Source organism: Castor canadensis, chromosome 11, assembly GCF_047511655.1.
Source record: "Castor canadensis chromosome 11, mCasCan1.hap1v2, whole genome shotgun sequence".
In the NCBI taxonomy this organism is placed as follows: domain Eukaryota; kingdom Metazoa; phylum Chordata; class Mammalia; order Rodentia; family Castoridae; genus Castor; species Castor canadensis.
In genome coordinates this window covers 14,627,891-14,653,772 of record NC_133396.1, presented here as the reverse complement: position 1 = coordinate 14,653,772, position 25,882 = coordinate 14,627,891, and the positions used below count along the sequence as shown (strand labels likewise).

The following is a 25,882-nucleotide window of genomic DNA, read 5'->3' as shown; positions in this document are numbered from 1 at the left end:
GGTCTCGCGCGTTCCGGAGACCGAGTCCCGCCCCCACGCCGTGCGCAGGCGCGGGGGAACCGCACGCATTCTACGTAACGGACGGCTGAGGCTACGTGAAGAGTGGGGCGGCGTGACTGAGCGAGCCTGTTCCTGCTGTGTCCAAGAGGCATCGCTGCGGTTGAAACCTTTGCGACCGTGAAGGCGGCGGCCAGGCTAGAGAGGCAGGCTGGGTAGAAGTGAGCGCCTGGAGCGCGCCGGGCCGGGTTGTAGCCTCGGGTGCAGGTAGGTAGCGGGTCTTGACTCGTTAGTCGGTAGGTCCAGGACGGCCCGAGCGGTGACTAAGTTGCGTGGCTTATAACCCGGTGCAGTTTCTCACTCAACCAACCTTTACTTAAGTCCGGGCGGTAGTGACTTACGTAAATCCCGGCGATTTCTCCTCTCTCCCTACTTTTAAAAAGAAAAATTTAAACCTCTCTCCACTCTTTCTTGGCCCTTTTTCTGTTGGTCTTTCGGGGGTTGAAGGTAATTTTAGTGGTTTTGGGATCTTCTCTGCAGAACTGTGAGCAAATGTCAATTAGACAATTATATTAGACAGGGTTAGAGGCTGTTTCTACGCGGAAGAACGGGGTTTGGAAATTGGGATGAATGGATTCTCCGTTGTGGAGAAAGACTAGATACTAGTGATTTCACAGAAGCAACTACTTCTGTAGTCAACCTTCTCTGAAGGTTCCTGACACAAAGCTTGCATTTAAACCAGTATTTTTTTTAGAAGACAGAGAAGTGCCTACATCGTTTCTAAAAATCTTATGTTTTGACGTTAACGTCATGAAGGCCTAATCTCAAATTAAAATAAGGAATGATTGCTCCACTAAGTCCCGGGTCAGTGGCTGAGACACTACTGGGTGAGCTTGCAGAAGGTAATCCAATCGGACATATTAGTGCTTGCACCCCACTTCGGTTCTGTGTTCCCGTCTTCAGGAGTCATAGAGGCTGGGTGGCTTGGCAGGGAGTTGAGCATTTGAGAAATGGGTTGACAGGTGCAGCAGAGACTTAAAAAAGAGGAAAGCCAATGCACAAATGGTTTGGATAATTTTAACCTAAATAACCTTCAAGGAGCCCTGCTACAGTGCTGATTTATCTTAGAAATGCTTCTACTGTATGAACATTTCAAGTAGAAATTCAGTTTCAGATGACCAGACCTTTTAGCAGTCAGTTAATCAAGTTGACTCTACCAAGTTGCCTCTGAAAATAGAAGCACTAAATTGGAAGCTTTTTAACTTCTAGAGTGTGTTCATAAACCACAGCAGTAGGAAGGGAACTAATGTTAATTGAGTAGTGCTGTCTGTGTGGTGGGTGCAGTAGGAGATGTGTGCCCTCTCTTAGCTGTTAGGATTTTTTAGGAAGATTTTGTTTTCTCTCCCTCTCTCCCCCGCCCTACCCTTCTTTCTCCTCTTCTCTCCCTCAACCTAACTCTTAATTCTTTCTGGGTAATCTTATTAATTCTAACACCATCTCTTTCCAGCTCAAGCCTGTATCCTGAACACTTTACTTATATTTCCAACTGCTTCCTTTTCTCCCTCTGTAAAATAGGCCTTTTGTGGATATTGTGAAAGTTACAAGATAAATGTTAATTCTTTAACATACTGCTTAAAACCTTGAACTTGCATTTTTTTGTTTTTTTTTGTGTGTGACTGTGGTTTAAACTCAGGGCTTCACTCAGGGCTTGCAAAGCAGGTGCTCTACTGCTTGCACCATGCCTTCAATACATTTTACTATGGTTATTTTGGAGATGAGGACTCTTGAATTATTTGCCCAGGTTGGCCTCCAACCTCAATCCTCCTGATCTCAGCCTCACAAAGTAGGTATGATCACAGACATGAATCACCAGTGCCCTGCTCCAAACTTTTAAAGTAAGAACTAAATTAAATTTATTACCTTCCCCCCCATTCATCCCCCTCTTTATTGTTCTTTGTCTCAATTAATGATGATTTTGTCCAGCTATTCATTTAAGTAAAACTTGGAATCACTGCAGTTCTCCCTTGCCCATGTTCCCTATAGCTGATTGTGTTGGCAAATATAATTCTTAAATAATCTGTCAAATCACTACCACTGCCAGTTAAATAGTGTTTTATCGAATTATCTTAGGCACTTCCTATCTTTCCCACTTCAAGTGGCCTTCTCCAGTTCATTCTACCTATAAACTGTTAGGGTTAACTTGCAAATCTGATAATGATACTTTTTTTGGGAGATAATATAATTTTCCTATTTAAAATGCTCTAGTAGCTTCTAGTTATCCAAACTTCTTAGTGTGGTATTTAGTAAAGATCATGATCTGGTCCTGGCTGGCCAGATCTGATGCCTACTTGGGTCTACAGACCCACTGCTCTATCAAACTGATATGTGTTATTTCAGGCCTCAGTGTATCTTCTTCATAAAAGCATGGTTTTATTTTATGTTTAAAGAATTGCTTTCATATTTTTAAAGTTTTTTTTAAAAATGTGAACATACTAGTATCTGTTCCACAAAGCCTAAAATATACCTGACTATTCAGAAAAAAAGATTTTGTAGGGCATCAAAATGGACCTGGTTTTTTTAGATAACAAATGATATAAGATTGGTGTTTAGACAAAAGGACAGGACTGAAAATACAGCCTAAGTGATTTTGATTGTTGAATTTGTGTGTGTGTGTGTGTGTGTGTGTGTGTTAAAATGATTGCATTGTTGTCCATGATTTCATATATTTTTGTCACAGGTATGGTTTCATTATATTTGTTCACAATCTTGTTCAGATATTGGAATACTTAGTGTTTTTTCCCAAAAGCTGTAAAATGCTGTTACTGAATTTCACCATACATTCTAGAAGCAGTTTGTAGTAGAAGATTAATAAGTAATCTTATTAAGAAAGTGATAAAAAGCCACAGCTTACATTTGAGAAGCTGCCTGAGAAATGGCTCGTAGCATGGCTTCTGAAAGCAAAAGTCTGGGATCAAATCTGTCACATGGTAGTTGTATTACTTAGCACCTCTGTGCCTCATTTTCCTTATCTGTGTTTTAAGTGTTCATCCTTGAGATGACAATGGCATTTGTTTAGAAGTGCATGTATGTACAGGGTAAACACAAAGATCTAAGGGTGAATCCCCGCCCCTCTCCCCTGCCAGGATCAAGTCTAGAGCCTTGCACATGTCACATAAAGGCTGTAGGAAACCTCCACCACCAATCTACATCCCCAGTTCTGAATGTCTTTCTTATTCATGGGTTACTTTTATAACTAATTAAAGATAAATATTTGCATCTTATTCCTTTATTATATCCCCTTCCCAGTTTCTTTAGGAAGCTTTTTATAGGTACTCAAAAATGCTCATTGAAAAGAAGGAAAAAATGCTTATGGAATATTCATTGTAAATGGAAAGGGAATGTTAGAGAGCCCAGCCTAAAGAAATTAAATGACTTGTCCAATATTTTACAGATAAGTAATGACAGGACCTTTTTTTGGAGGGGGGGGCAGTACTGGTGTTTGAACTCAGTGCCTCATGCTTGCTGGGCTGCTCTCTTATCACTTGAGCCACTCCAACAGTCTTTTGTGATGGTATTTTTGAGATAGGGCCTCACAAACTATTTGCCTGGGGCTGGATTTGAACAGGGTTCCTCCTGATCTCTGCCTCCTGAGTAGCTGGGATTCACAGGTGTGAACTATTGGTGCCCAACTGGGGTTTGTAGATTTTTATTAATAATTATTTATCTAACATGATCGTCCTATATGTAGAATGGCAGTTCATTTTGGGGCTCTCTTGTTCTCTTTTTTAAACTTATTTTTAAGGTACAATGAAAGCCTTCCATGCATTCTGTGTTGTCCTTTTGGTGTTTGGGAGTGTCTCTGAAGCCAAGTTTGATGATTTTGAGGATGAGGAAGACATAGTAGAGTACGATGATAATGACTTTGCTGAATTTGAGGATGTCATGGAAGACTCTATTACGGAATCTCCTCAACGGGTGATAACCACTGAAGATGATGAAGATGAAACCACTGTGGAGTTGGAAGGTCAGGATGAAAACCAAGAAGGAGATTTTGAAGATGCAGATGCCCAGGTGGGGTTCTTTTATTATTGATTTCTTGGGAAAGTCGAAGAATGGGAAAATTTGTAATCAGCGCTTTTCCAAACATTTTAACAGTAAGATCCAGGTATAGGGAGACCTTTACTCTCTATTAAATCTTCATTTTTGTTCAGTAGGTAGAGCTCTTCTAAATGTCTTATGGTATATTCCCACCTTTTACGTTTATAAAGTAAATTGTGTTTTTTCCTGTAGCAACCCTGGGTGGAGAGGGAATGGAGAATAATAGATAGTATATGTGGGTATAGAATGTTGTCACTTAAAACTTTGGGTTCTAAAGTATAAAGAGTCATCCTTTTGGTATTTTGGTGGTTTGTCTCAGCTTTATTGAAGTGTAAATGACAAGTAAAAATTAGGCACATTTTAGCTGCACACCAGTGGTTCACACCTGTAATCTTAGCTACTTGGGAGACTGAGATTCGGAGGATTGCAGTTTCAGGCCTGCCCAAGCAAATAGTTCACAAGACCCCATATCCAAAATAACCACAGCAAAAAATGGACTGGTGGTGTGGCTCAAGCTATAGAGTGCCTGCCTAGCATGCATGCATGAAGCCCTGAGATCAAACCCCAGTGCCACCAAAAAAAAAAAAAACAGATTATATATATTTAAGTTGTACAGCAAGGTATTTTTGTTTGTTTTTGAAACAAGGCCTGTAGAATTCCACTCAGTCAACATGGTATTCTGATATCTGTATACATTACCACAATCGAGTTGTGTAACATATTCATCACTTCATGTACTCCCTTTTTACATATATGTGGTGAGAGTCCTTAGAGTCTATTGTCTTAGCACATTTCAAGTATATAATACTTTATTAGTCACCATTACCATGCTCCACTGTACATTAGGTCTCTGGAACTCGTTTATCATGTAACTGAAAGTTTGGACTCTGTGATATTTTGTTAAAAGCATGTAATATTTCTGTTTTGTGCTTGCTGTTTACAAGTTGTGTTTTCCTCTACAAATGTTGCCCACAAAATGAGACACAACTGCTGGTGACATTTGTGCAGGAACACAGATTGTGCTTCACTTTGTAGGAGGGAGATACTGAGAGTGAGCCGTATGATGATGAAGAATTTGAAGGTTATGAAGACAAACCAGACGCTTCTTCTAGCAAAAATAAAGACCCAATAACAATTGTTGATGTAGGTATATCAGATTCTAAATTCCAAACCAACCAACAAAATTATCTTGATGCCACTAATCCCAGAAACATAATTATTATATGTGGTTGATGTTGATGTTACACTAGACACTAGGAAAGAGCTGGGCATCAGTTCTAAACATCCACACCTAGAGAAGCAACTCCTATGTATAAGTCCAGCTCTTTTAGTTTTACTGAATCAAGAAATAATAAGTGGGTAACATTGGACATATGTTGGGGTGGGACTCAGAACCAAGTTTAACAAAGCTGACCTAGAAAGCCAAAATGAGTATATTTTTCAAACTATAACCATATTCAGTAAGTTATCTAAAGTCTCCACTAATACAGGTTTTCTCATTTTTCATCTGATACGACTTCATCATTCAGCCTCAGCCAACATTAAATGGAATCACTTTACTTCTTTAGGTTCCTGCACACCTCCAGAACAGCTGGGAGAGTTATTATCTAGAAATTTTGATGGTGACTGGTCTGCTTGCCTATATTATGAACTACATCATTGGGAAGAATAAAAATAGTCGTCTTGCTCAGGCCTGGTTTAATACTCATAGAGAACTTTTAGAGAGCAACTTTACCTTAGTGGGTAAGTTAAGCCAAAAACGTGTCTAGCTGTCTGCTTGAAAACGGTGGTAAGAATGGTTTATTCCCTCAGAATAAGCACCTAACTGCTTCCATGGACTGCTGCAGAGGATGAATTTTTTTTTTCTTTCCAAGAAAGTCATTTTTTTTTTCTACTGAGTAAATTTCATTTATGTAATAATTCCTTCACCTTTCATTAATCAACAGTATAATTGCTAAACAGCTTTTGAATAATCAGTGTTATCAAAATAAGCTGATAAAGTTCTGATTAAAACCAAGAAATTTTGACATTTTAGATACCTCTATAAAATTCTTTCAATTAACTTTTTAGAAATTGGAAATCCCTCAGAATGCCCTCAAGTTCTGGGCACTTTTATTTGAATCCACTGATAAGGTACACACTGAAGAACTTAAGAGTAGTGTTTGTAGCTGTTTAATAGGCGTTGAGGGGACTTGCCTCACATTACCCACTACTTGGGATTTAGCACATTTTTCTCTTTAATTCTAAGTACCCAGCCTTCTTCTTTGCTCTTTAGCCAGCTACTTTGCATACATTGTTTCTTTTTTTTCTTTCTTTCAGGTGGTACTGAGGTTTGAGCTCAGAACCTCACCTTGCCAGTCAGGCACTGCCACTTGAACCACTCTGCCAGCCCACATTGTTTCCTATTCGCTTTTTGTAACAACTCTGTCAGTTGTATATATAGTAGTTTCTGTTTTTATAAGGAGAGAACTAATGTTAAAGCTTGTCTAAGCTGTTAAATTTCTTAAACCCATGACATTAGAACTATCTCCCTTTTTCCAAAGTCATGCTCTCTCCAATGCTCTCTCCTTTGTACAATATTATTTCACAGGACTTTTTGACCAGGGAATGAGAAAAAAATAAGCAGCCTTTGGCTTATTGTCCTCCCCTTGCTCATTTTCATATGGTACCAAAGCGTATAATTTTTAATGGGGATAATAAAGAGTTTTAAAAGTAAAGGGAAGCCCCAGTCCACTAGCCTGGACTGCAACCCTGGGCACCCCAGGACACATGGCCTACCAAATGGCAAGCCATCTGCCCACAGCATTGGTTCCTGCTGTGCACTAGTAGCTGAGGACAGGTGCCATCCTCTCTGCTCCCTGCACATAAATTCACAGTTAACATGGATGGATAACAACAGAAAATGGTAGAAGAGTAGAAATCAGCAATTTTGCACAGGAAACTTTGGGAGGTGTTTGCTGTAGTGTGCCTGCAGTTGGTACAAAATTGAAAAAACAAGATGAGTTTTGTGCTTTGGAAAGTATGAAAGCTGCTAGTGAACTCTGTTCTCTATCAGAAGTAACTGGAATTAATGAAGCTCTTACAGGAAATTTAAGACTTATCTATAAATCTTGTTATGAAGATGATTGGCTGATTAAGGTGACACTGAATAACTCTTAAACTAGTTGAGTGAAGAAATGCAAGAAAAATACATTGAAAATATTGAGTGAAAATTGAATCCTTAAAGTAGTATAAGATAATAAATAAAAGGAACGATGCCAATCTATTTTAATTCCTGTCCAAAGGAGATTCTATAAGATAGCAAAATATTCCTATCTTAAAGCTATGGTATTTTGGCATCAGAGTAGAGGAAGGTGTGTGATTAGACTTCCACATTTTCATTATATCAAGTGGTTTACTCCTAGGTGATGATGGAACTAACAAAGAAGCCACAAGTACAGGAAAGTTGAATCAGGAGAATGAGCACATCTATAACCTGTGGTGTTCAGGTCGAGTGTGCTGTGAAGGCATGCTTATCCAGCTGAGGGTAAGTAAAGAATTTCTAGACCAATATATATCTTCCCTTAAATTTTTTTCCAAATGTGATTCCTAATTGAAATTCAGTGCCTTTATCCCTTCATGCTTGATGTAAAGTGAAGTCTGAATATTATATTTGTTCTAACTGGCAAATGTGCTGTTGAGGATATTTGATGAATCATGTGTTTTCCCCCTCTGAGGCCATTTCTTATAATCAGAAGTTGCAGTTACATTAACTCACCTCTCATTTTTTCAGTTCCTCAAGAGACAAGACTTATTGAATGTCCTGGCTCGGATGATGAGGCCAGTGAGTGATCAAGTGGTATGTATTCTTGCTGGCTTTCTGTGTGCAGACCAAAGTCTTTAGTTAAAGCTTATTCCATTTCTGCCTGCGTTGTATTAGCATCTTGTGTCCCTTGCCAAAAAAAAAAATCGACCTTTTTCTTTTTGATGGTACAGGGGTTTGAGTTCAGGGCCTCATTCGGCACTCTACCACCTGAGCCTGACATTTTTCTATTTAGAGGGGCCATCTTCCACTAGTATCCAACTATTAGGAGGCTTTCATGTGCTCTTTTTGGAGGGAAGGAGATAATACTTTATCAGCTTCATTAGCCTTAATAGAAGGAAGATAGTTTGCCCTAGTATCCAGTTCTGCTCCTTGTGTCTGGTTTTTTTTCAATACTAGGGCTTGAACTTAGGACCTTAACTTTGAGCCACTCCACCAGCCCTTTTTGTGATGGGTATTTTTGAGATAGGGTCACACAAACTATTTGCTCAGGCTGGCTTTGAACCGTAATCCTCCTGTTCTTGGCCTCCTGAGTAGCTAGAATCACAGGCATGAGCCACCAGTGCTTGGCTAAAACTAGGCTAATTTTTTTTTTTTTTTTTTTTTTTGGCGGTACTGGGGTTCACACTTAGGGTCTCACTTGCTAGGAACTCTACCACTTGAGCCATTCCACCAGGCCATGTCTGCTTTTTATCTTTTGCCAAAATTGAGTTTCTCCTCAAATATTTTTTGCTTCACATAATTAATTTTGATGAAAGAACTTAAGTCACAATCCAGGAACCTTATTGTTAGGTGTACCTTCTTTCCTTTATTAAATTAATGGGTTAATCTGCAAATTGTGCTCTTAGAAATGCCACATCTTCTCCCCTCCCTGGAAAGAGATAATGTCAACAAAGACATTGACATTGGTAGCGAAGACGTTGTTTATATTTAGTTGCTTTTTTTTTTTTGGGCTGGATTCTGCTGAAGGTGTTGCTTTGTACAACTTCTTATAAATGATAGAAAAGCAGAAAACTTTTTCTTTTAAAGCTGCTATAGTGTCAGGTCTTTCCCTACTTTAGTATTTCCCTTCTACATACAAATAATTATTTAATCCAAACATTTAAAAATACAACTAACATGACAAATAGGACCACATTTTATCATATCAGATGCTTTAGGCTTACAACTTTATCTCCCTGGTCTAGTGCAGAATATTAATATCTACCTGCCTAAGGGTGTTTACCAATATCGACAACCAAGTCTTGGCTTCAGAGCCAAGTATCTAGCAATTCAATTTCAGCTTCAGATTCCACAGTCTGAAAGGTTCAGTCCAATAAGACTACCTCTCCAAATCCTAGGCACACACTAGTGTGTGCTACACACACTTCTGATTTATCAAATATAAACACAACCTCTTGCAGGGTTCAATAATTTGTTAGAATGGCTTACAGAACCCAGGAAAACACTTTACTATTAAGGGTACAACTCAGGAATGGCCAATAAAAGTGATGCAGTGAATTAGAGAGGGGTGTGTGTGGAATTCCCATGCCCACCCTAAGCATGCCACCCTTCTAGCACACTGATGAGTTTATCAATTTAGAAACTCTGTTCAAGAATTTTTGTAGAGCTCACGCTCCATCTTTCCTCTCTTCCTACTCAGCCCTCCCAGAGGTTCTGAGTAGGGTTGAAAGTAATTATATACTTAATTTTTCTGGTGTTCAACTCCATTCCTATGGCCACCTAAGCACCACCTTAAATCATTGCATTAGCATAAACTAAGTTTGATTGAAAGGGGTTTCTTATCAATAACAAAACACACAACATTCAGGAAAATTCTAAAGGTTTTAGGAGCTGTATGCTAAGAATCCGGGACAAAAACCAAATGTATTTTTTATTGCACCACTGTCCAATTTATACCTTGTTTATTGCTGATTCTTGTACTTGAGTACTCTTTACTAGTATTTTGTTGCTATATAATAAATCACAAATTTAGCAGCTTAAAACAATACTGGTACATTTATTATCTAACAGTTTCTGTAGATAAGGAGTCCTGCATGAGCTAGCTGAGTCCTCTGCTTTTGGGTCTTAAGAGGCTGAAATCAAGATGCCAGGCAGGCTAATTTCATTCTTGGGGTCTTTTCATTCATTTATTGTTGACAGAATTCAGTTCCTTAGAGTTGTAAGTTCCTGTTTTCTTGCTATCTGTCACCTGGTAACTGCTCTCACCTCCTGGAGGCCACTCAGAAGTCCTTATTACCCAACCCCCACCCCATAAGCCTATTCATTTTTCTTCTTTAGATAAGGCCCAATCCTTTTTAAGGACTTGATTGATTAGGTTACACACCCAAGGTTTATTCAGAGTCAACTGATTAGGGACCTTCTGCCTTACTACAACATAATTATGGAAGCGCTATCCTACCATATTCATAAATCCTACTGAAAAGAAGGTTGTTTATACCAGAAGGCTGGGCTTTTATGGATCATTTAGAAATCTACCTGCCACAGACACCAACAGGTAAATTTTGTTTTGTTTTTTTTAAAGCAAATAAAAGTAACCATGAATGATGAAGACATGGATACCTATGTGTTTGCTGTTGGCACACGGAAAGCTTTGGTGCGACTGCAGAAAGAGATGCAGGATCTGGTACGTCAGATTGTTCCAACTCAAATATGTGTAGAAACTGCCTCTTTGTTGCATAGATAGATGTTCAACCTCAGAGCATAATATAATCTTATCACTCAGATGTTATTCAGCATCACTTTGAAATAGGTCAGTACATAGTCTTTTCGGGGAAAAAGAGCTTAGTGCATCGTAAAATGTTGTGTCTTATTTTCAGTTTCCTCTTTCTCTAGAGTGAGTTTTGTAGTGATAAACCTAAGTCTGGAGCAAAGTATGGACTGCCAGACTCTTTGGCCATCCTGTCAGAGATGGGAGAAGTCACAGATGGAATGATGGATACAAAGGTAAATGCAATAGAAGGTTTACATCCAGGGCTAGGGATGTAGATCAGTGATAGAATACTTGTCTAGCATGTGCAGGGTCTTGAGCTCAGACCTCCGCACCACAAAAAAATAAATTAATTAAAAAATAAAATAGCATAAAAAGTTAATGTTTTAGCTATGTCCAGTAGTACGTGTGTATAATCCCAGCTCCTGGAGTTGAGACAGGAGGATCACAAGTTCCAAGCCAGCCAGGAAAACAGAGCAAGACCCCATCTCAAAAACAAAAATGAGCCACTTCTCAGACATATTTGGCTTTGAGAGGGCACTCTTCATAACAGTAAATTGTGTAAGTTCTTCACTTTGTCAATGCACTAATTATGTATTATTTTCTCACACAAATATTAAAATACTTAACTTAGACAATAGACTAACTTGTCAGAAAGACAATTTGATAACTCAGAAGTTCTCTAAATCAAGAAAAAATTTTCCTGGGATTCCTAATGGCATTCAGGTTTTCTGAAAAAGAAATGTAACTTTAATCCTTTCTCCGTGTCAGTTACTACATAGTGCACAGAGAGCCATTTCTTTCTATTGGTTGAGTGATGTTAGCATTTCTTAGTTACATAAAAAAATAAGGTCTGGAGGTGCTGCTCAAGTGCTAAAGCACCTGCCTAGCAAGTATGCAACCCTGAATTCAGACCCTAGAACTGCCAAAAAAAACCGATAGGATTAGATCTAAAATGTAAGTTCTAAGTAACATGCTTATAAAAAATTCTACTAAAAATTTTTTATGTGTCGGGGGGAGGGACTTACTAGGATTTGAATTCAGGGTCTTGTTCTTGCTGGGCAAGCTTTCTACTATTTGAGCCACACATCCATCCCTTTTCACTTTAGTTCATTTTTCGGGTACGGTCTCTTGTTTTTGCCCTGGCTGGCCACAGGCTCAAATCTTTTGCCTAGCTAGAATTACAGATTTGTACTACCATACCCAGCTTGATTTTTGAGATAAGGTCTTGCTAACATTTTTGTCCAGGTTGGCTTTGAACCATGATCTTCCCATTTCCTCTTGTGGATAGTTGGGATTACAGTTGTGTGCCACCATGCCTGACCTGGTGTGTGTGTGTGTGTATGTGTGTGTGTGTGTGTTGTTTGGTTTTGGCAGTACTGGGTTTTGAACTCAGGGTTTCACAGTGGCTAGCAGGCACTCTGCCACTTGAGCCATTCTTCCACTCTTTTTTGTGTGTTGGGTATTTTCGAGATAGAGTCTCATGAATTATTTGCCCGGGGCTGGCTTCAAACCAAATCCTCCTGATATCTGCCTCCTGATTAGCTAGGGTTACAGGCATAAGCAACTGATGCCCAGCCGTTCTGTGCATTTTTTGACAGGGTCTTGCCATACAGCCCAGGCTGGCCTCAAACTTGTAATCCTTGTAATCCTCTTGCCTCAGCACCCCCAAAGGCTTGGATTACAAGCCTCTGCCACCATGCCTGGCTAAGATTTTATCTTTGTGCCTTCATTATAATGTTTTGGTCTGAATTATATTGTACAAAAGTAACTAAGACTGAAGGGTGACTATCTTTATGAAAAAAGAAAAATCAAACCCTACTCTAAGAAAATAACTTTTCTTTCTTTGTTTCAGATGGTTCACTTTCTTACACATTATGCTGACAAGATTGAATCTGTTCATTTTTCAGACCAGTTCTCTGGTCCAAAAATTATGCAAGAGTACGTATGAAATAAAAATTTTGAAATTCATTTTCTGCAATAGCTTTATGTTGAAACACCCCGGGTGCTTCTGCAGTTTTCCTTACCATATGAGTAGGGGAAGTTGGTGACAGCCTCCTAATTTTCCTTTGCTTTGACAATTTGCATTATGAGAGGTCTTAAAAACCTACAGGAGACAATCAATCTAATGCTACTGTACTTTGCATGGGTCCCTGCATGTTTGCATCACCCACTTAGGACAATCTTATAGAATGACTGATACTAAGAAAATGCAACTGCTAGTCCCTTCCTCTCCCTGTCCCCTTTTTTTCTTTTTGGCAGCACTGGAGCTTGAACTCTGTTTCATGCTTGCTAAGCAGGCTACTAATCTGTTTATGATGTTTGACTACAAATCTGTGTATTTTATAATACCTTTTCTGGCCTTTGTCTTTTAAGAATTGGGTGATTATATCCTTTCCCAGGATATTATTAGGTAGTAGTTTCTAGCTTTACAGTAATATTGTTCAGGTGTGCATATTCAGGGCTTGAATTTGTTCTTTATATCAGTCTGTCTCAGGAGAGCATAAATTGAATTTACCCTCAATATAAAACTGGTTCTGACCTAAATGTTTAGTTACAGGGCTGCTGTCATAGGCTGTGGAGTTCAGTACAATTCTGGGGACCTTGGGTTCATTTCCCAGCTCCAAAATGATAACAGCAACAACAATCTATTCTGGATTTTAATTGTATGTTAAGATTACTCTGGTCTTTATGCTTATAGATAGTTTTGCATCATCCTTGCCTTGCTTAACTTGGTAACAACACTAGGGATAAAGTATCATGTTGTAGCATTGATCAAGCCTTTCTTTGTGTGTGTGTGTGTGTGTGTGTGTGTGTGTGTGTGTGCGTGTGCGCGTGCCTGCGCACGTGCGCGCGCACTGGTGCAAGCCTAGATGTATATAGGGGAGTGGTTGACAAAGGTCAAGGAATCTTTGGTGATAGAACTAAATTTAAATAATTATCCCTTCAGATCCATGGCAATCTATTCTAGGACTACCCCTCTCAAATACCAAAATCTCAGGATGCTCAAGTCCCTTATATAAAATGATGTGTTTGCATATACCCTATGCATAACCCTTCCTGTAAATACTTTAAACCATGTGTGGTTACATATAATACCTTATAGGAGGTAAATGCTGTGTAAGTACTTGTTACACTGTATTGTTCAGGAATAGAAGTAGGATTTTCCCCAAATAGTTCCTATCTGTGGTTGACTTAGGGCAGATGTAGAACCCATGAGATGCTTTATTATAGGAAGGTTGCCTAGGAGCTAGGAATAAAATCAAACTAGCAAAAATGTTATTTAAAATATGGGCCTTGGCGGAGCGTGATGTTGCATGCCTGTGATCTCAGCTACTTGGGAGCTGGCGGTAGGATTGTGATTGTAGACCTGCCCTGACAAAGTTAGTGCAATTCCCTCTCTGAAAAACAAAAGCAAAAGGACTGGAATCGTGGCTCAAGTGGTAGAATGAGGCCCTGAGTTCAGTCTCCAGTACTGGGAGAAAAATGAGTATGAGCTTCATACTGAAATTATAGGCTCATTTCTGCTCCCCAGATGAGATGGAGTATATTCTGCTTGTCAGAGACATCACTGGAGGTATTCAACTATAGACTAAAGGTTACTTGGGAATCCATCCCTAAGATAGACAAGTGGACCAGGTGACTCTAAAGTTCCTTCAGGCTCTGAGATTATATTTGACTTGGAATTGCCTAGATACATGCCACGCTGATTATTTGTCCATTTGAGTGAATTGGGTGACTTTCGTGCATGGAAAATGTCTTTCTTATGTTCCCTCTTAATAGACTTTTCTTTTATGACAGGGAAGGTCAGCCTTTAAAGCTACCTGACACTAAAAGGACACTATTGTTTACATTTAATGGTAAGTATTCTGGGTCCTATCTGGGTTCTTAGTTTTCTGTGAGATGATCTTAAGGAGGATATTGTTCATTCCCAAATGATAGCTGTAATACTGCATTAAAACTAGCTTCATGATTGCGTGTTGATTTCTGGGTGTCTTCAAGGATATAACCTTGAAATTTTAAATTTTAATTTCTTCTTTCTACTGCATTTTAACTGCTTAAGAAACTTAGAGAAAAGTCTACTAGCAGTTTTTAAAAATTGGCAACCCAGAAGTATTAATGCTATCATTAACTCAGTAGGAAAATGGCTTTGTTTTCCAGTGCCTGGCTCAGGTAACACTTACCCAAAGGATATGGAGGCTTTGCTACCCCTGATGAACATGGTGATTTATTCTATTGATAAAGCCAAAAAGTTCCGACTCAACAGAGAAGTAAGACCTAAAGCCTTTATTTTGAACTGGCATCTTTTATGTTTTTTCCCCCCCCCAGGGGGGAGCAGCTGTCAGTGATTTCAGTGATTGAATCTTTGCTAGTTTACTTGACAGTACCAAATGGGAGTGGTTTTATGAAAGAATGCTAAGTGAGATTTTCTTCTGTTGGATAGCAGTGGATTGCTTATGAAAGACTTTGTTTCTTGGGTAAAGGGCAAACAAAAAGCAGATAAGAACCGTGCACGAGTAGAAGAAAATTTCTTGAAACTGACACATGTGCAGAGACAGGAAGCTGCACAGTCTCGGCGTGAGGAGAAGAAAAGAGCAGAGAAGGAGCGAATCATGAATGAGGAAGATCCGGAGAAACAGCGCAGGCTGGAGGTAAGACAAACTCTCCTTATCTCTGGGATGAAATTGAAGTTTTTATTACCAGTATGCTATGTGTACATGGTACACAGGCTAAAAGTTTAGTATTTTCTCAGCATTTTGGATATTTTGTCAGTTGACAGCACTCTGAAAGGGAATAAATAATCCTTCCTTCCTGTTCAAACCACACTAGATTGAGTTTCTGAACCTCTAAAATGATGTTAGGTATCCTGTTCCACTTAACAGTCCCATTTCAAACCAAACAATACTGTAGAAAGAAATTAGGAATTTTTTTTTTTTTTTTTTTTTTTTTTTTTTTTTTGAAGAGTTTTATTTTTTTTTTTATTTTTTTTTTTTCATTTTTCTTTTATTATTCATATGTGCATACAAGGCTTGGTTCATTTCTCCCCCCTGCCCCCACCCCCTCCCTTACCACCCACTCCACCCCCTCCCGCTCCCCCCCTCAATACCCAGCAGAAACTATTTTGCCCTTATCTCTAATTTTGTTGTAGAGAGAGTATAAGCAATAATAGGAAGGAACAAGGGGTTTTGCTGGTTGAGATAAGGATAGCTATACAGGGCATTGACTCACATTGATTTCCTGTGTGTGGGTGTTACCTTCTAGGTTAATTCTTTTTGATCTAACCTTTTCTCTAGTTCCTGGTCCCCTTTTCCTATTGGCCTCAGTTGCTTTAAGGTATCTGCTTTAGTTTCTCTGTGTTAAGGGCAACAAATGCTAGCTAGTTTTTTAGGTGTCTTACCTATCCTCACCCCTCCCTTGTGTGCTCTCGCTTTTATCATGTGCTCATAGTCCAATCCCCTTGTTGTGTTTGCCCTTGATCTAATGTCCACATATGAGGGAGAACATACGATTTTTGGTCTTTTGAGCCAGGCTAACCTCACTCAGAATGATGTTCTCCAATTCCATCCATTTACCAGCGAATGATAACATTTCGTTCTTCTTCATGGCTGCATAAAATTCCATTGTGTATAGATACCACATTTTCTTAATCCATTCGTCAGTGCTGGGACATCTTGGCTGTTTCCATAACTTGGCTATTGTGAATAGTGCCGCAATAAACATGGATGTGCAGGTGCCTCTGGAGTAACAGTCTTTTGGGTATATCCCCAAGAGTGGTATTGCTGGATCAAATGGTAGATCGATGTCCATCTTTTTAAGTAGCCTCCAAATTTTTTTCCAGAGTGGTTGTACTAGTCTACATTCCCACCAACAGTGTAAAAGGGTTCCTTTTTCCCCACATCCTCGCCAACACCTGTTGTTGGTGGTGTTGCTGATGATGGCTATTCTAACAGGGGTGAGGTGGAATCTTAGTGTGGTTTTAATTTGCATTTCCTTTATTGCTAGAGATGGTGAGCATTTTTTCATGTGTTTTCTGGCCATTTGAATTTCTTCTTTTGAGAAAGTTCTGTTTAGTTCACATGCCCATTTCTTTATTGGTTCATTAGTTTTGGGAGAATTTAGTTTTTTAAGTTCCCTGTATATTCTGGTTATCAGTCCTTTGTCTGATGTATAATTGGCAAATATTTTCTCCCACTCTGTGGGTGTTCTCTTCAGTTTAGAGACCATTTCTTTTGATGAACAGAAGCTTTTTAGTTTTATGAGGTCCCATTTATCTATGCTATCTCTTAGTTGCTGTGCTGCTGGGGTTTCATTGAGAAAGTTCTTACCTATACCTACTAACTCCAGAGTATTTCCTACTCCTTCTTGTATCAACTTAAGAGTTTGGGGTCTGATATTAAGATCCTTGATCCACTTTGAGTTAATCTTGGTATAGGGTGATATACATGGATCTAGTTTCAGTTTTTTGCAGACTGCTAACCAGTTTTCCCAGCAGTTTTTGTTGAAGAGGCTGCTATTTCTCCATCGTATATTTTTAGCTCCTTTGTCAAAGATAAGTTGCTCATAGTTGTGTGGCTTCATATCTGGATCCTCTATTCTGTTCCACTGGTCTTCATGTCTGTTTTTGTGCCAGTACCATGCTGTTTTTATTGTTATTGCTTTGTAATATAGTTTGAAGTCAGGTATTGTGATACCTCCTGCATTGTTCTTTTGACTGAGTATTGCCTTGGCTATTCGTGGCCTCTTGTGTTTCCATATAAATTTCACAGTAGATTTTTCAATCTCTTTAATGAATGTCATTGGAATTTTGATGGGAATTGCATTAAACATGTAGATTACTTTGGGGAGTATCGACATTTTTACTATGTTGATTCTACCAATCCATGAGCATGGGAGATCTCTCCACTTTCTATAGTCTTCCTCAATCTCTTTCTTCAGAAGTGTATAGTTTTCCTTGTAGAGGTCTTTCACATCTTTTGTTAGGTTTACACCTAGGTATTTGATTTTTTTTGAGGCTATTGTAAATGGAATTGTTTTCATACATTCTTTTTCCGTTTGCTCATTGTTAGTGTATAGAAATGCTAATGATTTTTCTATGTTGATTTTATATCCTGCTACTTTGCTGTAGCTATTGATGATGTCTAGAAGCTTCTGAGTAGAGTTTTTTGGGTCTTTAAGGTATAGGATCATGTCGTCTGCAAATAGGGATATTTTGACAGTTTCTTTACCTATTTGTATTCCTTTTATTCCTTCTTCTTGCCTAATTGCTCTGGCTAGGAATTCCAGTACTATGTTGAATAGGAGTGGAGATAGTGGGCATCCTTGTCTGGTTCCTGATTTTAGAGGGAACGGTTTTAATTTTTCTCCGTTAAGTATAATGCTGGCTGTAGGTTTGTCATATATAGCTTTTATAATGTTGAGGAACTTTCCTTCTATTCCTAGTTTTCTTAGAGCTTTTATCATGAAATGATGTTGGATATTATCAAAGGCTTTTTCTGCGTCTATTGAGATGATCAAGTGGTTTTTGTCTTTGCTTCTGTTAATGTGGTTTATTACGTTTATTGATTTTCGTATGTTGAACCACCCCTGCATCCCTGGGATGAAGCCTACCTGGTCGTGGTGGATAATCTTTTTGATGTGTTGCTGAATTCGGTTTGCCATTATTTTGTTGAGGATTTTTGCATCAATGTTCATTAAGGAGATTGGCCTATAGTTCTCCTTTTTGGAGGTGTCTTTGCCTGGTTTTGGGATAAGTGTAATAGTGGCTTCATAAAATGTGTTTGGCAGTTTTCCTTCCCTTTCTATTTCATGGAACAGTTTAAGGAGGGTTGGTATCAGTTCTTCTTTAAAGGTCTGATAGAATTCAGCAGAGAATCCATCAGGTCCTGGACTTTTCTTTTTGGGGAGACTCTTGATTGCTGCTTCAATTTCATTTTGTGTTATAGGTCTATTCAGGTGATTAATTTCCTCTTGGTTCAGTTTTGGATGATCATATGTATCTAGAAATCTGTCCATTTCTTTTAGATTTTCAAATTTATTTGAATATAGGTTCTCAAAGTAGTCTCTGATGATTTCCTGGATTTCCATGGTGTTTGTTGTTATCTCCCCTTTTGCATTCCTGATTCTACTAATTTGGGTTTTTTCTCTCCTCATTTTAGTCAGGTTTGCCAGGGGTCTATCGATCTTGTTTATTTTTTCAAAGAACCAACTTTTTGTTTCATTAATTCTTTGTATGGTTTTTTTGGTTTCTATTTCGTTGATTTCAGCTCTTATTTTTATTATTTCTCTCCTTCTATTTGTTTTGGGATTTGCTTGTTCTTGTTTTTCTAGGAGTTTGAGATGTATCATTAGGTCATTGATTTGGGATCTTTCAATCTTTTTAATATATGCACTCATGGCTATAAACTTTCCTCTCAAGACTGCCTTAGCTGTGTCCCATAGGTTCCGGTAGGTTGTGTTTTCATTTTCATTGACTTCTAGGAACTTTTTAATTTCCTCTTTTATTGCATCGATGATCCATTCTTCATTAAGTAATGAGTTATTTAGTTTCCAGCTGTTTGCATGTTTTTTGTCTTTACTTTTGTTGTTGAGTTCTACTTTTACTGCATTGTGGTCAGATAGTATGCACGGTATTATTTCTATTTTCTTATATTTGCTGAGGCTTGCTTTGTGCCCTAGGATATGATCTATTTTGGAGAAGGTTCCATGGGCTGCTGAGAAGAATGTATATTGTGTAGAGGTTGGATGAAATGTTCTATAGACATCTACTAGGTCCACTTGATCTATTGCATATTTTAGATCTTGGATTTCTTTATTGAGTTTTTGTTTGGATGACCTATCTATTGATGATAATGGAGTGTTAAAGTCTCCCACAACCACTGTGTTGGCGTTTATATATGCTTTTAGGTCTTTTAGGGTATGTTTGATGAAATTGGGTGCGTTGACATTGGGTGCGTACAGATTGATGATTATTAGAAATTAGGAATTTTTAAGTCAGTTAAAATGGCAGCAGAAAATAGAAATTGAAAATTTTTACAACATAGGCCTTATGTTGTAAATCAACTTGTTATATAAAATTTAATATTTGTTTTTATAATTAGTGATTTTAATATTTTTTTGTGTGAATTCTATTTTTTTACCTAACTAGTATCTCAAACTTGAGCTTTTTAGGCTGCATTATGTTATGTTTAAAAGAGTAGCATGCTCTGTGAGAGGCCCTGAGTTCAAACCCCAGTACTGAAAAAAATAAAATCAGCATGTTCTGGTAGTTTGGTGAAATAAGCAGAGCAAAGCTCTGGAAGATGTGAATTTCATCTTCTAGAGTTATCTCAAGGATTGAAGAAAATTCTTCAAAGCAACAAAGTATGAGCTGCTATGAGGCCCTGTAGCACCAGCAGAATCATTAATACTGTTGGGGGAAGTGCCCAGGATATTGTAGTCCTTCCTCTCTCTTCCTCATCATGCTTTGTTTGATTGGTTTTGGCTAGTTAGTGGGCATTTTTCATATAAAAATTTAGCTGTGTTTATGCAATCTTCTCTATAAAATCAAAATAGCCTTTTAAAAATGTATGCACATGAAGAATCTACACAGGAATCATTAATATGTAATGCCTTTTATCTTTCTATGAAGTAAGAGGTTCTTCATTTATATCTAGGGTTTGCAGCTACGGTGAGTTAAAGGAAAGGGGGAAGCTGGAACTTAACTTGAGTCAGATTATAAGCTTTTTGTGAATGTAGCTAGGATTACAGATGTGAGCCACTGGTGCCTGGCATTATAGCCCAGGCTGGCCTCAAACTCGTGATCCTCCTGCCTCATCCTCTTCGCCTCGTTGATTATTGGTGTGCACCACCATGACCAGCTGTTTTCTTATATATTTAAAAACAAGCCAGGCACCCATGGTTCACTTCTGTAGTCCTAGATGCTCAGGAGGCAGAGATCAGGAAGATCAAGGTTCAAAGCCAGCCCAGACAAATAGTTCCTGAGACCCTGTCTGGAAAAACCCATCACAAAAAAAGGGCTGGTGAATAGAGGATCCAGATATGAAGCCACACAACTATAAGCAACTTATCTTTGACAAAGGAGCTAAAAATATACGATGGAGAAATAGCAGCCTCTTCAACAAAAACTGCTGGGAAAACTGGTTAGCAATCTGCAAAAAACTGAAACTAGATCCATGTATATCACCCTATACCAAGATTAACTCAAAATGGATTAAGGATCTTAATATCAGACCCCAAACTCTTAAATTGATACAAGAAAGAGTAGGAAATACTCTGGAGTTAGTAGGTACAGGTAAGAACTTTCTCAATGAAACCCCAGCAGCACAGCAACTAAGAGATAGCATAGATAAATGGGACCTCATAAAACTAAAAAGCTTCTGTTCATCAAAAGAAATGGTCTCTAAACTGAAGAGAACACCCACAGAGTGGGAGAAAATATTTGGCAACTATACATCAGACAAAGGACTGATAACCAGAATATACAGGGAACTTAAAAAACTAAATTCTCCCAAAACTAATGAACCAATAAAGAAATGGGCAAGTGAACTAAACAGAACTTTCTCAAAAGAAGAAATTCAAATGGCCAGAGAACACATGAAAAAATGCTCACCATCTCTAGCAATAAAGGAAATGCAAATTAAAACCATGCTAAGATTCCACCTCACCCCTGTTAGAATAGCCATCATCAGCAACACCACCAACAACAGGTGTTGGCGAGGATGCGGGGAAAAAGGAACCCTCTTACACTGTTGGTGGGAATGTAGACTAGTACAACCACTCTGGAAAGAAATTTGGAGGCTACTTAAAAAGCTGGACATCGATCTACCATTTGATCCAGCAATACCACTCTTGGGGATATACCCAAAGGCTGTTACTCCAGAGGCACCTGCACATCCATGTTTATTGCGGCACGATTCACAATAGCCAAGTTATGGAAACAGCCAAGATGCCCCACCACTGACGAATGGATTAAGAAAATGTGGTATCTATACACAATGGAATTTTATGCAGCCATGAAGAAGAACGAAATGTTATCATTCGCTGGTAAATGGATGGAATTGGAGAACATCATTCTGAGTGAGGTTAGCCTGGCTCAAAAAACCAAAAATCGTATGTTCTCCCTCATATGTGGACATTAGATCAAGGGCAAACACAACAAGGGGATTGGACTTTGAGCACATGATAAAAGCGAGAGCACACAAGGGAGGGGTGAGGATAGGTAAGACACCTAAAAAACTAGCTAGCATTTGTTGCCCTTAACGCAGAGAAACTAAAGCAGATACCTTAAAGCAACTGAGGCCAATAGGGAAAGGGGAACAGGTACTAGAGAAAAGGTTAGATCAAAAAGAATTAACCTAGAAGGTAACACCCACGCACAGGAAATCAATGTGAGTCAATGCCCTGTATAGCTATCCTTATCTCAACCAGCAAAACCCCTTGTTCCTTCCTATTATTGCTTATACTCTCTCTACAACAAAATTAGAGATAAGGGCAAAATAGTTTCTGCTGGGTATTGAGGGGGGGGAGCGGGAGGGGGCGGAGTGGGTGGTAAGGGAGGGGGTGGGGGCAGGGGGGAGAAATAAACCAAGCCTTGTATGCACATATGAATAATAAAAGAAAAAAAAACATAAAAAAAAAAAAAGGGCTGGTGGAGTGGCTCAAGGTGTGGGCCCTGAGTTCAAACTCTAGTACCACAAAAAAAAGAAAAAAAGAAAATTAAGTTTGAGATTATATCTGAAACAGGTTTTAATCAGATGTGACCACTAATAGTCAAAAGTGAGGTCATAATTTAATTTGCCTGGTAATAACCAGCCAAGTGGAATCTGCTTCTTTATATAGGCTCCAAATTTCTAATTAAAAAATACAATAAAAATTCCTAGTTGAACCTTATGAATTGAAGTATTGTGCTAAGTATGCTGTCTATACTAATAGGAAGAGATTTACACTAAATAACCTGATGAAACAAGATTCTTTTTTTTTTTTGGTGGGACTCAGATTTGGGCTTCAGGCTTGCAAAACAGGCATTCTACCACTGAGCTACACCTCCAGTCTCAATATAAGATTTCTGAAGTTTTTCTGAACTGAAATACAAACCTTAGCACATACATGTAAATAGTATGGTGAATGTTGGCCAGTGTTTTCATAAATATAGGAAAAATAAGACCAGAATCACAAAGCCTAGTTCAATGTAGTGGTTAGTTTCTGTCTAAATTGAGATTTTAATTTCCTTTGCCTTGTTTCAAATAAATTTAATTTTCACTCTCCAACAAAGATATTAGCAGTTTTTTTAATTTTCTTTTTTTTTCTTTCATTAGTATATATTAATTGTACAAAAAGGTTTCATCATGGTATTTCCACACGTTCCCATAATGTACTTTGATCAAATTCACCCCTTCTATTACTCTTTCGTATATATATATTCATTCCCCTCCCTTAGCAAATTTTATGAGTAACTTCCAGAATGTTATGTATGCTGCAAACCCAAGTTTTCAAACACTATTGCTTTTGATTTTTGAAAACATGTTCTTAGACCTTAGTTCTTTTTTTGGGGGGCGGGGAACTGGAGCTTGAACTCAGGGCCTTCACGTTGAGCCACTCCACCAGCCCTATTTTTGTGAAGGGTTTTTCGAGATATAGGGTCTCATGAACTATTTGCCCCGGGCTGGCTTCGAACCACAATCCTCCTGATCTCTGCCTCCTTAGTAGCTAGGATTACAGGTGTCAGCCACCTGCAGCTGGCTAGAGCTTAGTTTTGATTCTCTCTCTTCTTCCTTTCCCTGGCCCCCCTTTACAGGAAGCTGCTTTGAGGCGTGAGCAAAAGAAGTTGGAGAAGAAGCAAATGAAAATGAAACAAATCAAAGTGAAAGCCATGTAAAAATCATCCCAGAGATCTGAGTCTAATGCCACCTATAAGCTCTGAGTTCACAGCAAACAAAAAAAATATGAGTCCATTTCTCATCTTAAAGTTCACACACTCTTGGTGACTAAGAATCCTTATTTTATCATCTATTCTACTCTTGGTTTGGAGTTCTACAGAGGTTGTAGATACATTGAAAGGGCTCTGTTTGAGTAATTTTCTTCCAACTAATCAAATTATTTTAATTATTTTATAAAAAATAAAATATAAAATATGTGTAGTTTTAAAATATTTTTTAAATTATAACATTAATCATCAGTGCTTTTAGTACTCTGATGTTTGAAGAACTATCATGTAATTTTTAGGTAGATAATTAGGTTGTTGCTTTTTTGTTTAAACCAGGCAGTTGAAATAGCTATGGAGGCTGACTCTAAACCAAGATTCCACAATTAACTATTGAAACTGCACAATAAACATTGCTTGGTGTTTTCTTCTGTGTCTACATTAAACTTGTGAAAAAGTAATATTTAGAACGCTATGTGGAATTTCAGGAACTCAAAGCAATGCAGTATATGTTTTGTAGGTGGGAAGTGCTGATGACAGTATTATAGGAAATCTGTGGGTGTTAGGATGCTAATGTGTACATGGAAGATTGTAGGGATAGGTAGTTGAGCACAGTTTTCTCCTGATACTATGAGCTGATAATGTGAACGCTGAATTTAAAATTGCTGTATGTTTATTTTTCTTGAGTAACAAATGCATGAAAATTAACTGCTTCACCTAGATCAGATCAGCATCAGATCATTGGTCTCTGTGAGGTCACAGATGTTTTCTTTTTCGTTGCTGCCACATATTGGATGTTCACAGAGAAGCTCTATCCTCTGTGTAATGACTGTGTACCTTTACTTCTTCCTCTGCTTTTATCTCTTCCACAGTTGAGGTTGGGTATATTCTTTCAAAGAAATCGCCATGGATATGCATAAATATGCTTTAAAAAATGAGCTTTCCTAAACTATTGAGAGTTCTTTCTGCCTCTTGAAGAAGAAACTCTTGGGGGAGAGGCCCATATATCTGCACAAGTACTTAGCTTGTTCAGAGCTCTGCATTTTATAAATGCTTCCTACTAAGAAAGCATTTTTTTAAGTCACTTGTTGTACCAGGTAATTTTTGCTGGGGATGTGAAAGGGTTGGAGTTTTTTTTTTTGGTGGGAGTGGGTGGTTTTGTTTTTGGTTTGTTTTTTTGTTTTTTTGATGCTTTATGTGCAGGTCTGTTTTGAGGCAATAATAATGAGTTGCTGTGAACACAGCATGTGCTGCCATCTTTGTAACTACATGGGAACTTTTCACATGGGTTTTCTCTAGATTAATACAGAAACATCTAAACTGAGAGATGCAGATAGAATATTTTTTAACAGTTCACAAATTTAAATTATTAAAGTGACAGAAGTCACACATATTACTTTAATGCTATATAATTCTAGAATTAGCCTTGTATTCAAACTTTTAAAGTACATTTCAGAAATCAAAGTTGATATATATAGCTATCTTTGAGTAATATAAGGTTTCTTACAGTCCCACACATTTGGACCATAGCAGCTAATTTTGTAATTTAAACATTCATATGAATTAACTATGAACATATATTAAACTGATTGACAAAATCTCAGAGTGCCGCCTTGACTTTTCTGGAGTTATCCTACAAGACTTTATTGCCCATCATTAAAAGTTAGCACTGAACTTTTTTTTTCCTTCAAGAGTTGATCTTGAATATTCCCTTTGTTGCTATCACTTATTTTTAGAATGTCATATATTAGAGACCCCAGTGGTTTATTTTTATTTATTTAATTTACTTAGTTGTTTTCATTTATTTGTAGTTCTGAGGTTTGAACTCAGGGCTTCATGATTACAGGCACGAGTTCTACACCAGGCACCTGGACCACAGTCCCCAGTATAGTTGGGATGGCATGCATGTGCCATCATGCCAGGCTTTTTTCCGTTGAGGTGGGGTCTTGCAAACTTTTTTGCTGGGGCTGGCCTAGAACCATGATCCTACAGATCTCACCCTCCACACAGCTTAGAAGACAAACATGCATCATGCCCAGCTATTGATTGAGATGAAGTGTCAGAACTGTTTGCTTTGGCTGACCTTGGCCTACAGTCCTTCCAATCTCAGCCTCCCAGTTAGCTAAGATTACAGACCTGAGCCACTGATGCTCAGCTTGTTTTGTTTTTTGAGAAAGAGACTCACTACATAGCCCAGTCTGACCCCAAACTTTGTGATCCTCATACTTTAACTTCCCAAGTGCCAGAATACTAGTGCGTGCCACCACACCTGACCCCATGTTATTAATGGGCTCCTTCTGTAGTCCCTATATTAGCTTTCTGTTGCTATGACAAAGTATCTGAGGTAATCAACCTT

At 38.3% G+C, this 25,882-nt stretch overlaps 1 protein-coding gene across 1 annotated transcript; it reads left to right on the top strand.

Annotated features, from left to right (window-relative positions):
- The first annotated feature begins 60 nt into the window (after positions 1-60).
- Ccdc47 (coiled-coil domain containing 47) lies at positions 61-25,124 on the top strand. The gene is made up of 13 exons (XM_020185727.2): positions 61-264; positions 3,800-4,068; positions 5,131-5,238; positions 5,664-5,838; positions 7,500-7,621; positions 7,868-7,933; positions 10,422-10,523; positions 10,733-10,843; positions 12,463-12,548; positions 14,409-14,467; positions 14,769-14,878; positions 15,092-15,259; positions 23,401-25,124. The coding sequence occupies exons 2-13, from the start codon at positions 3,805-3,807 to the stop codon at positions 23,479-23,481; spliced, it is 1,452 nt and encodes a 483-aa protein (XP_020041316.1). The 5' UTR covers positions 61-264; positions 3,800-3,804; the 3' UTR covers positions 23,482-25,124.
- The last annotated feature ends 758 nt before the right edge of the window (positions 25,125-25,882 follow it).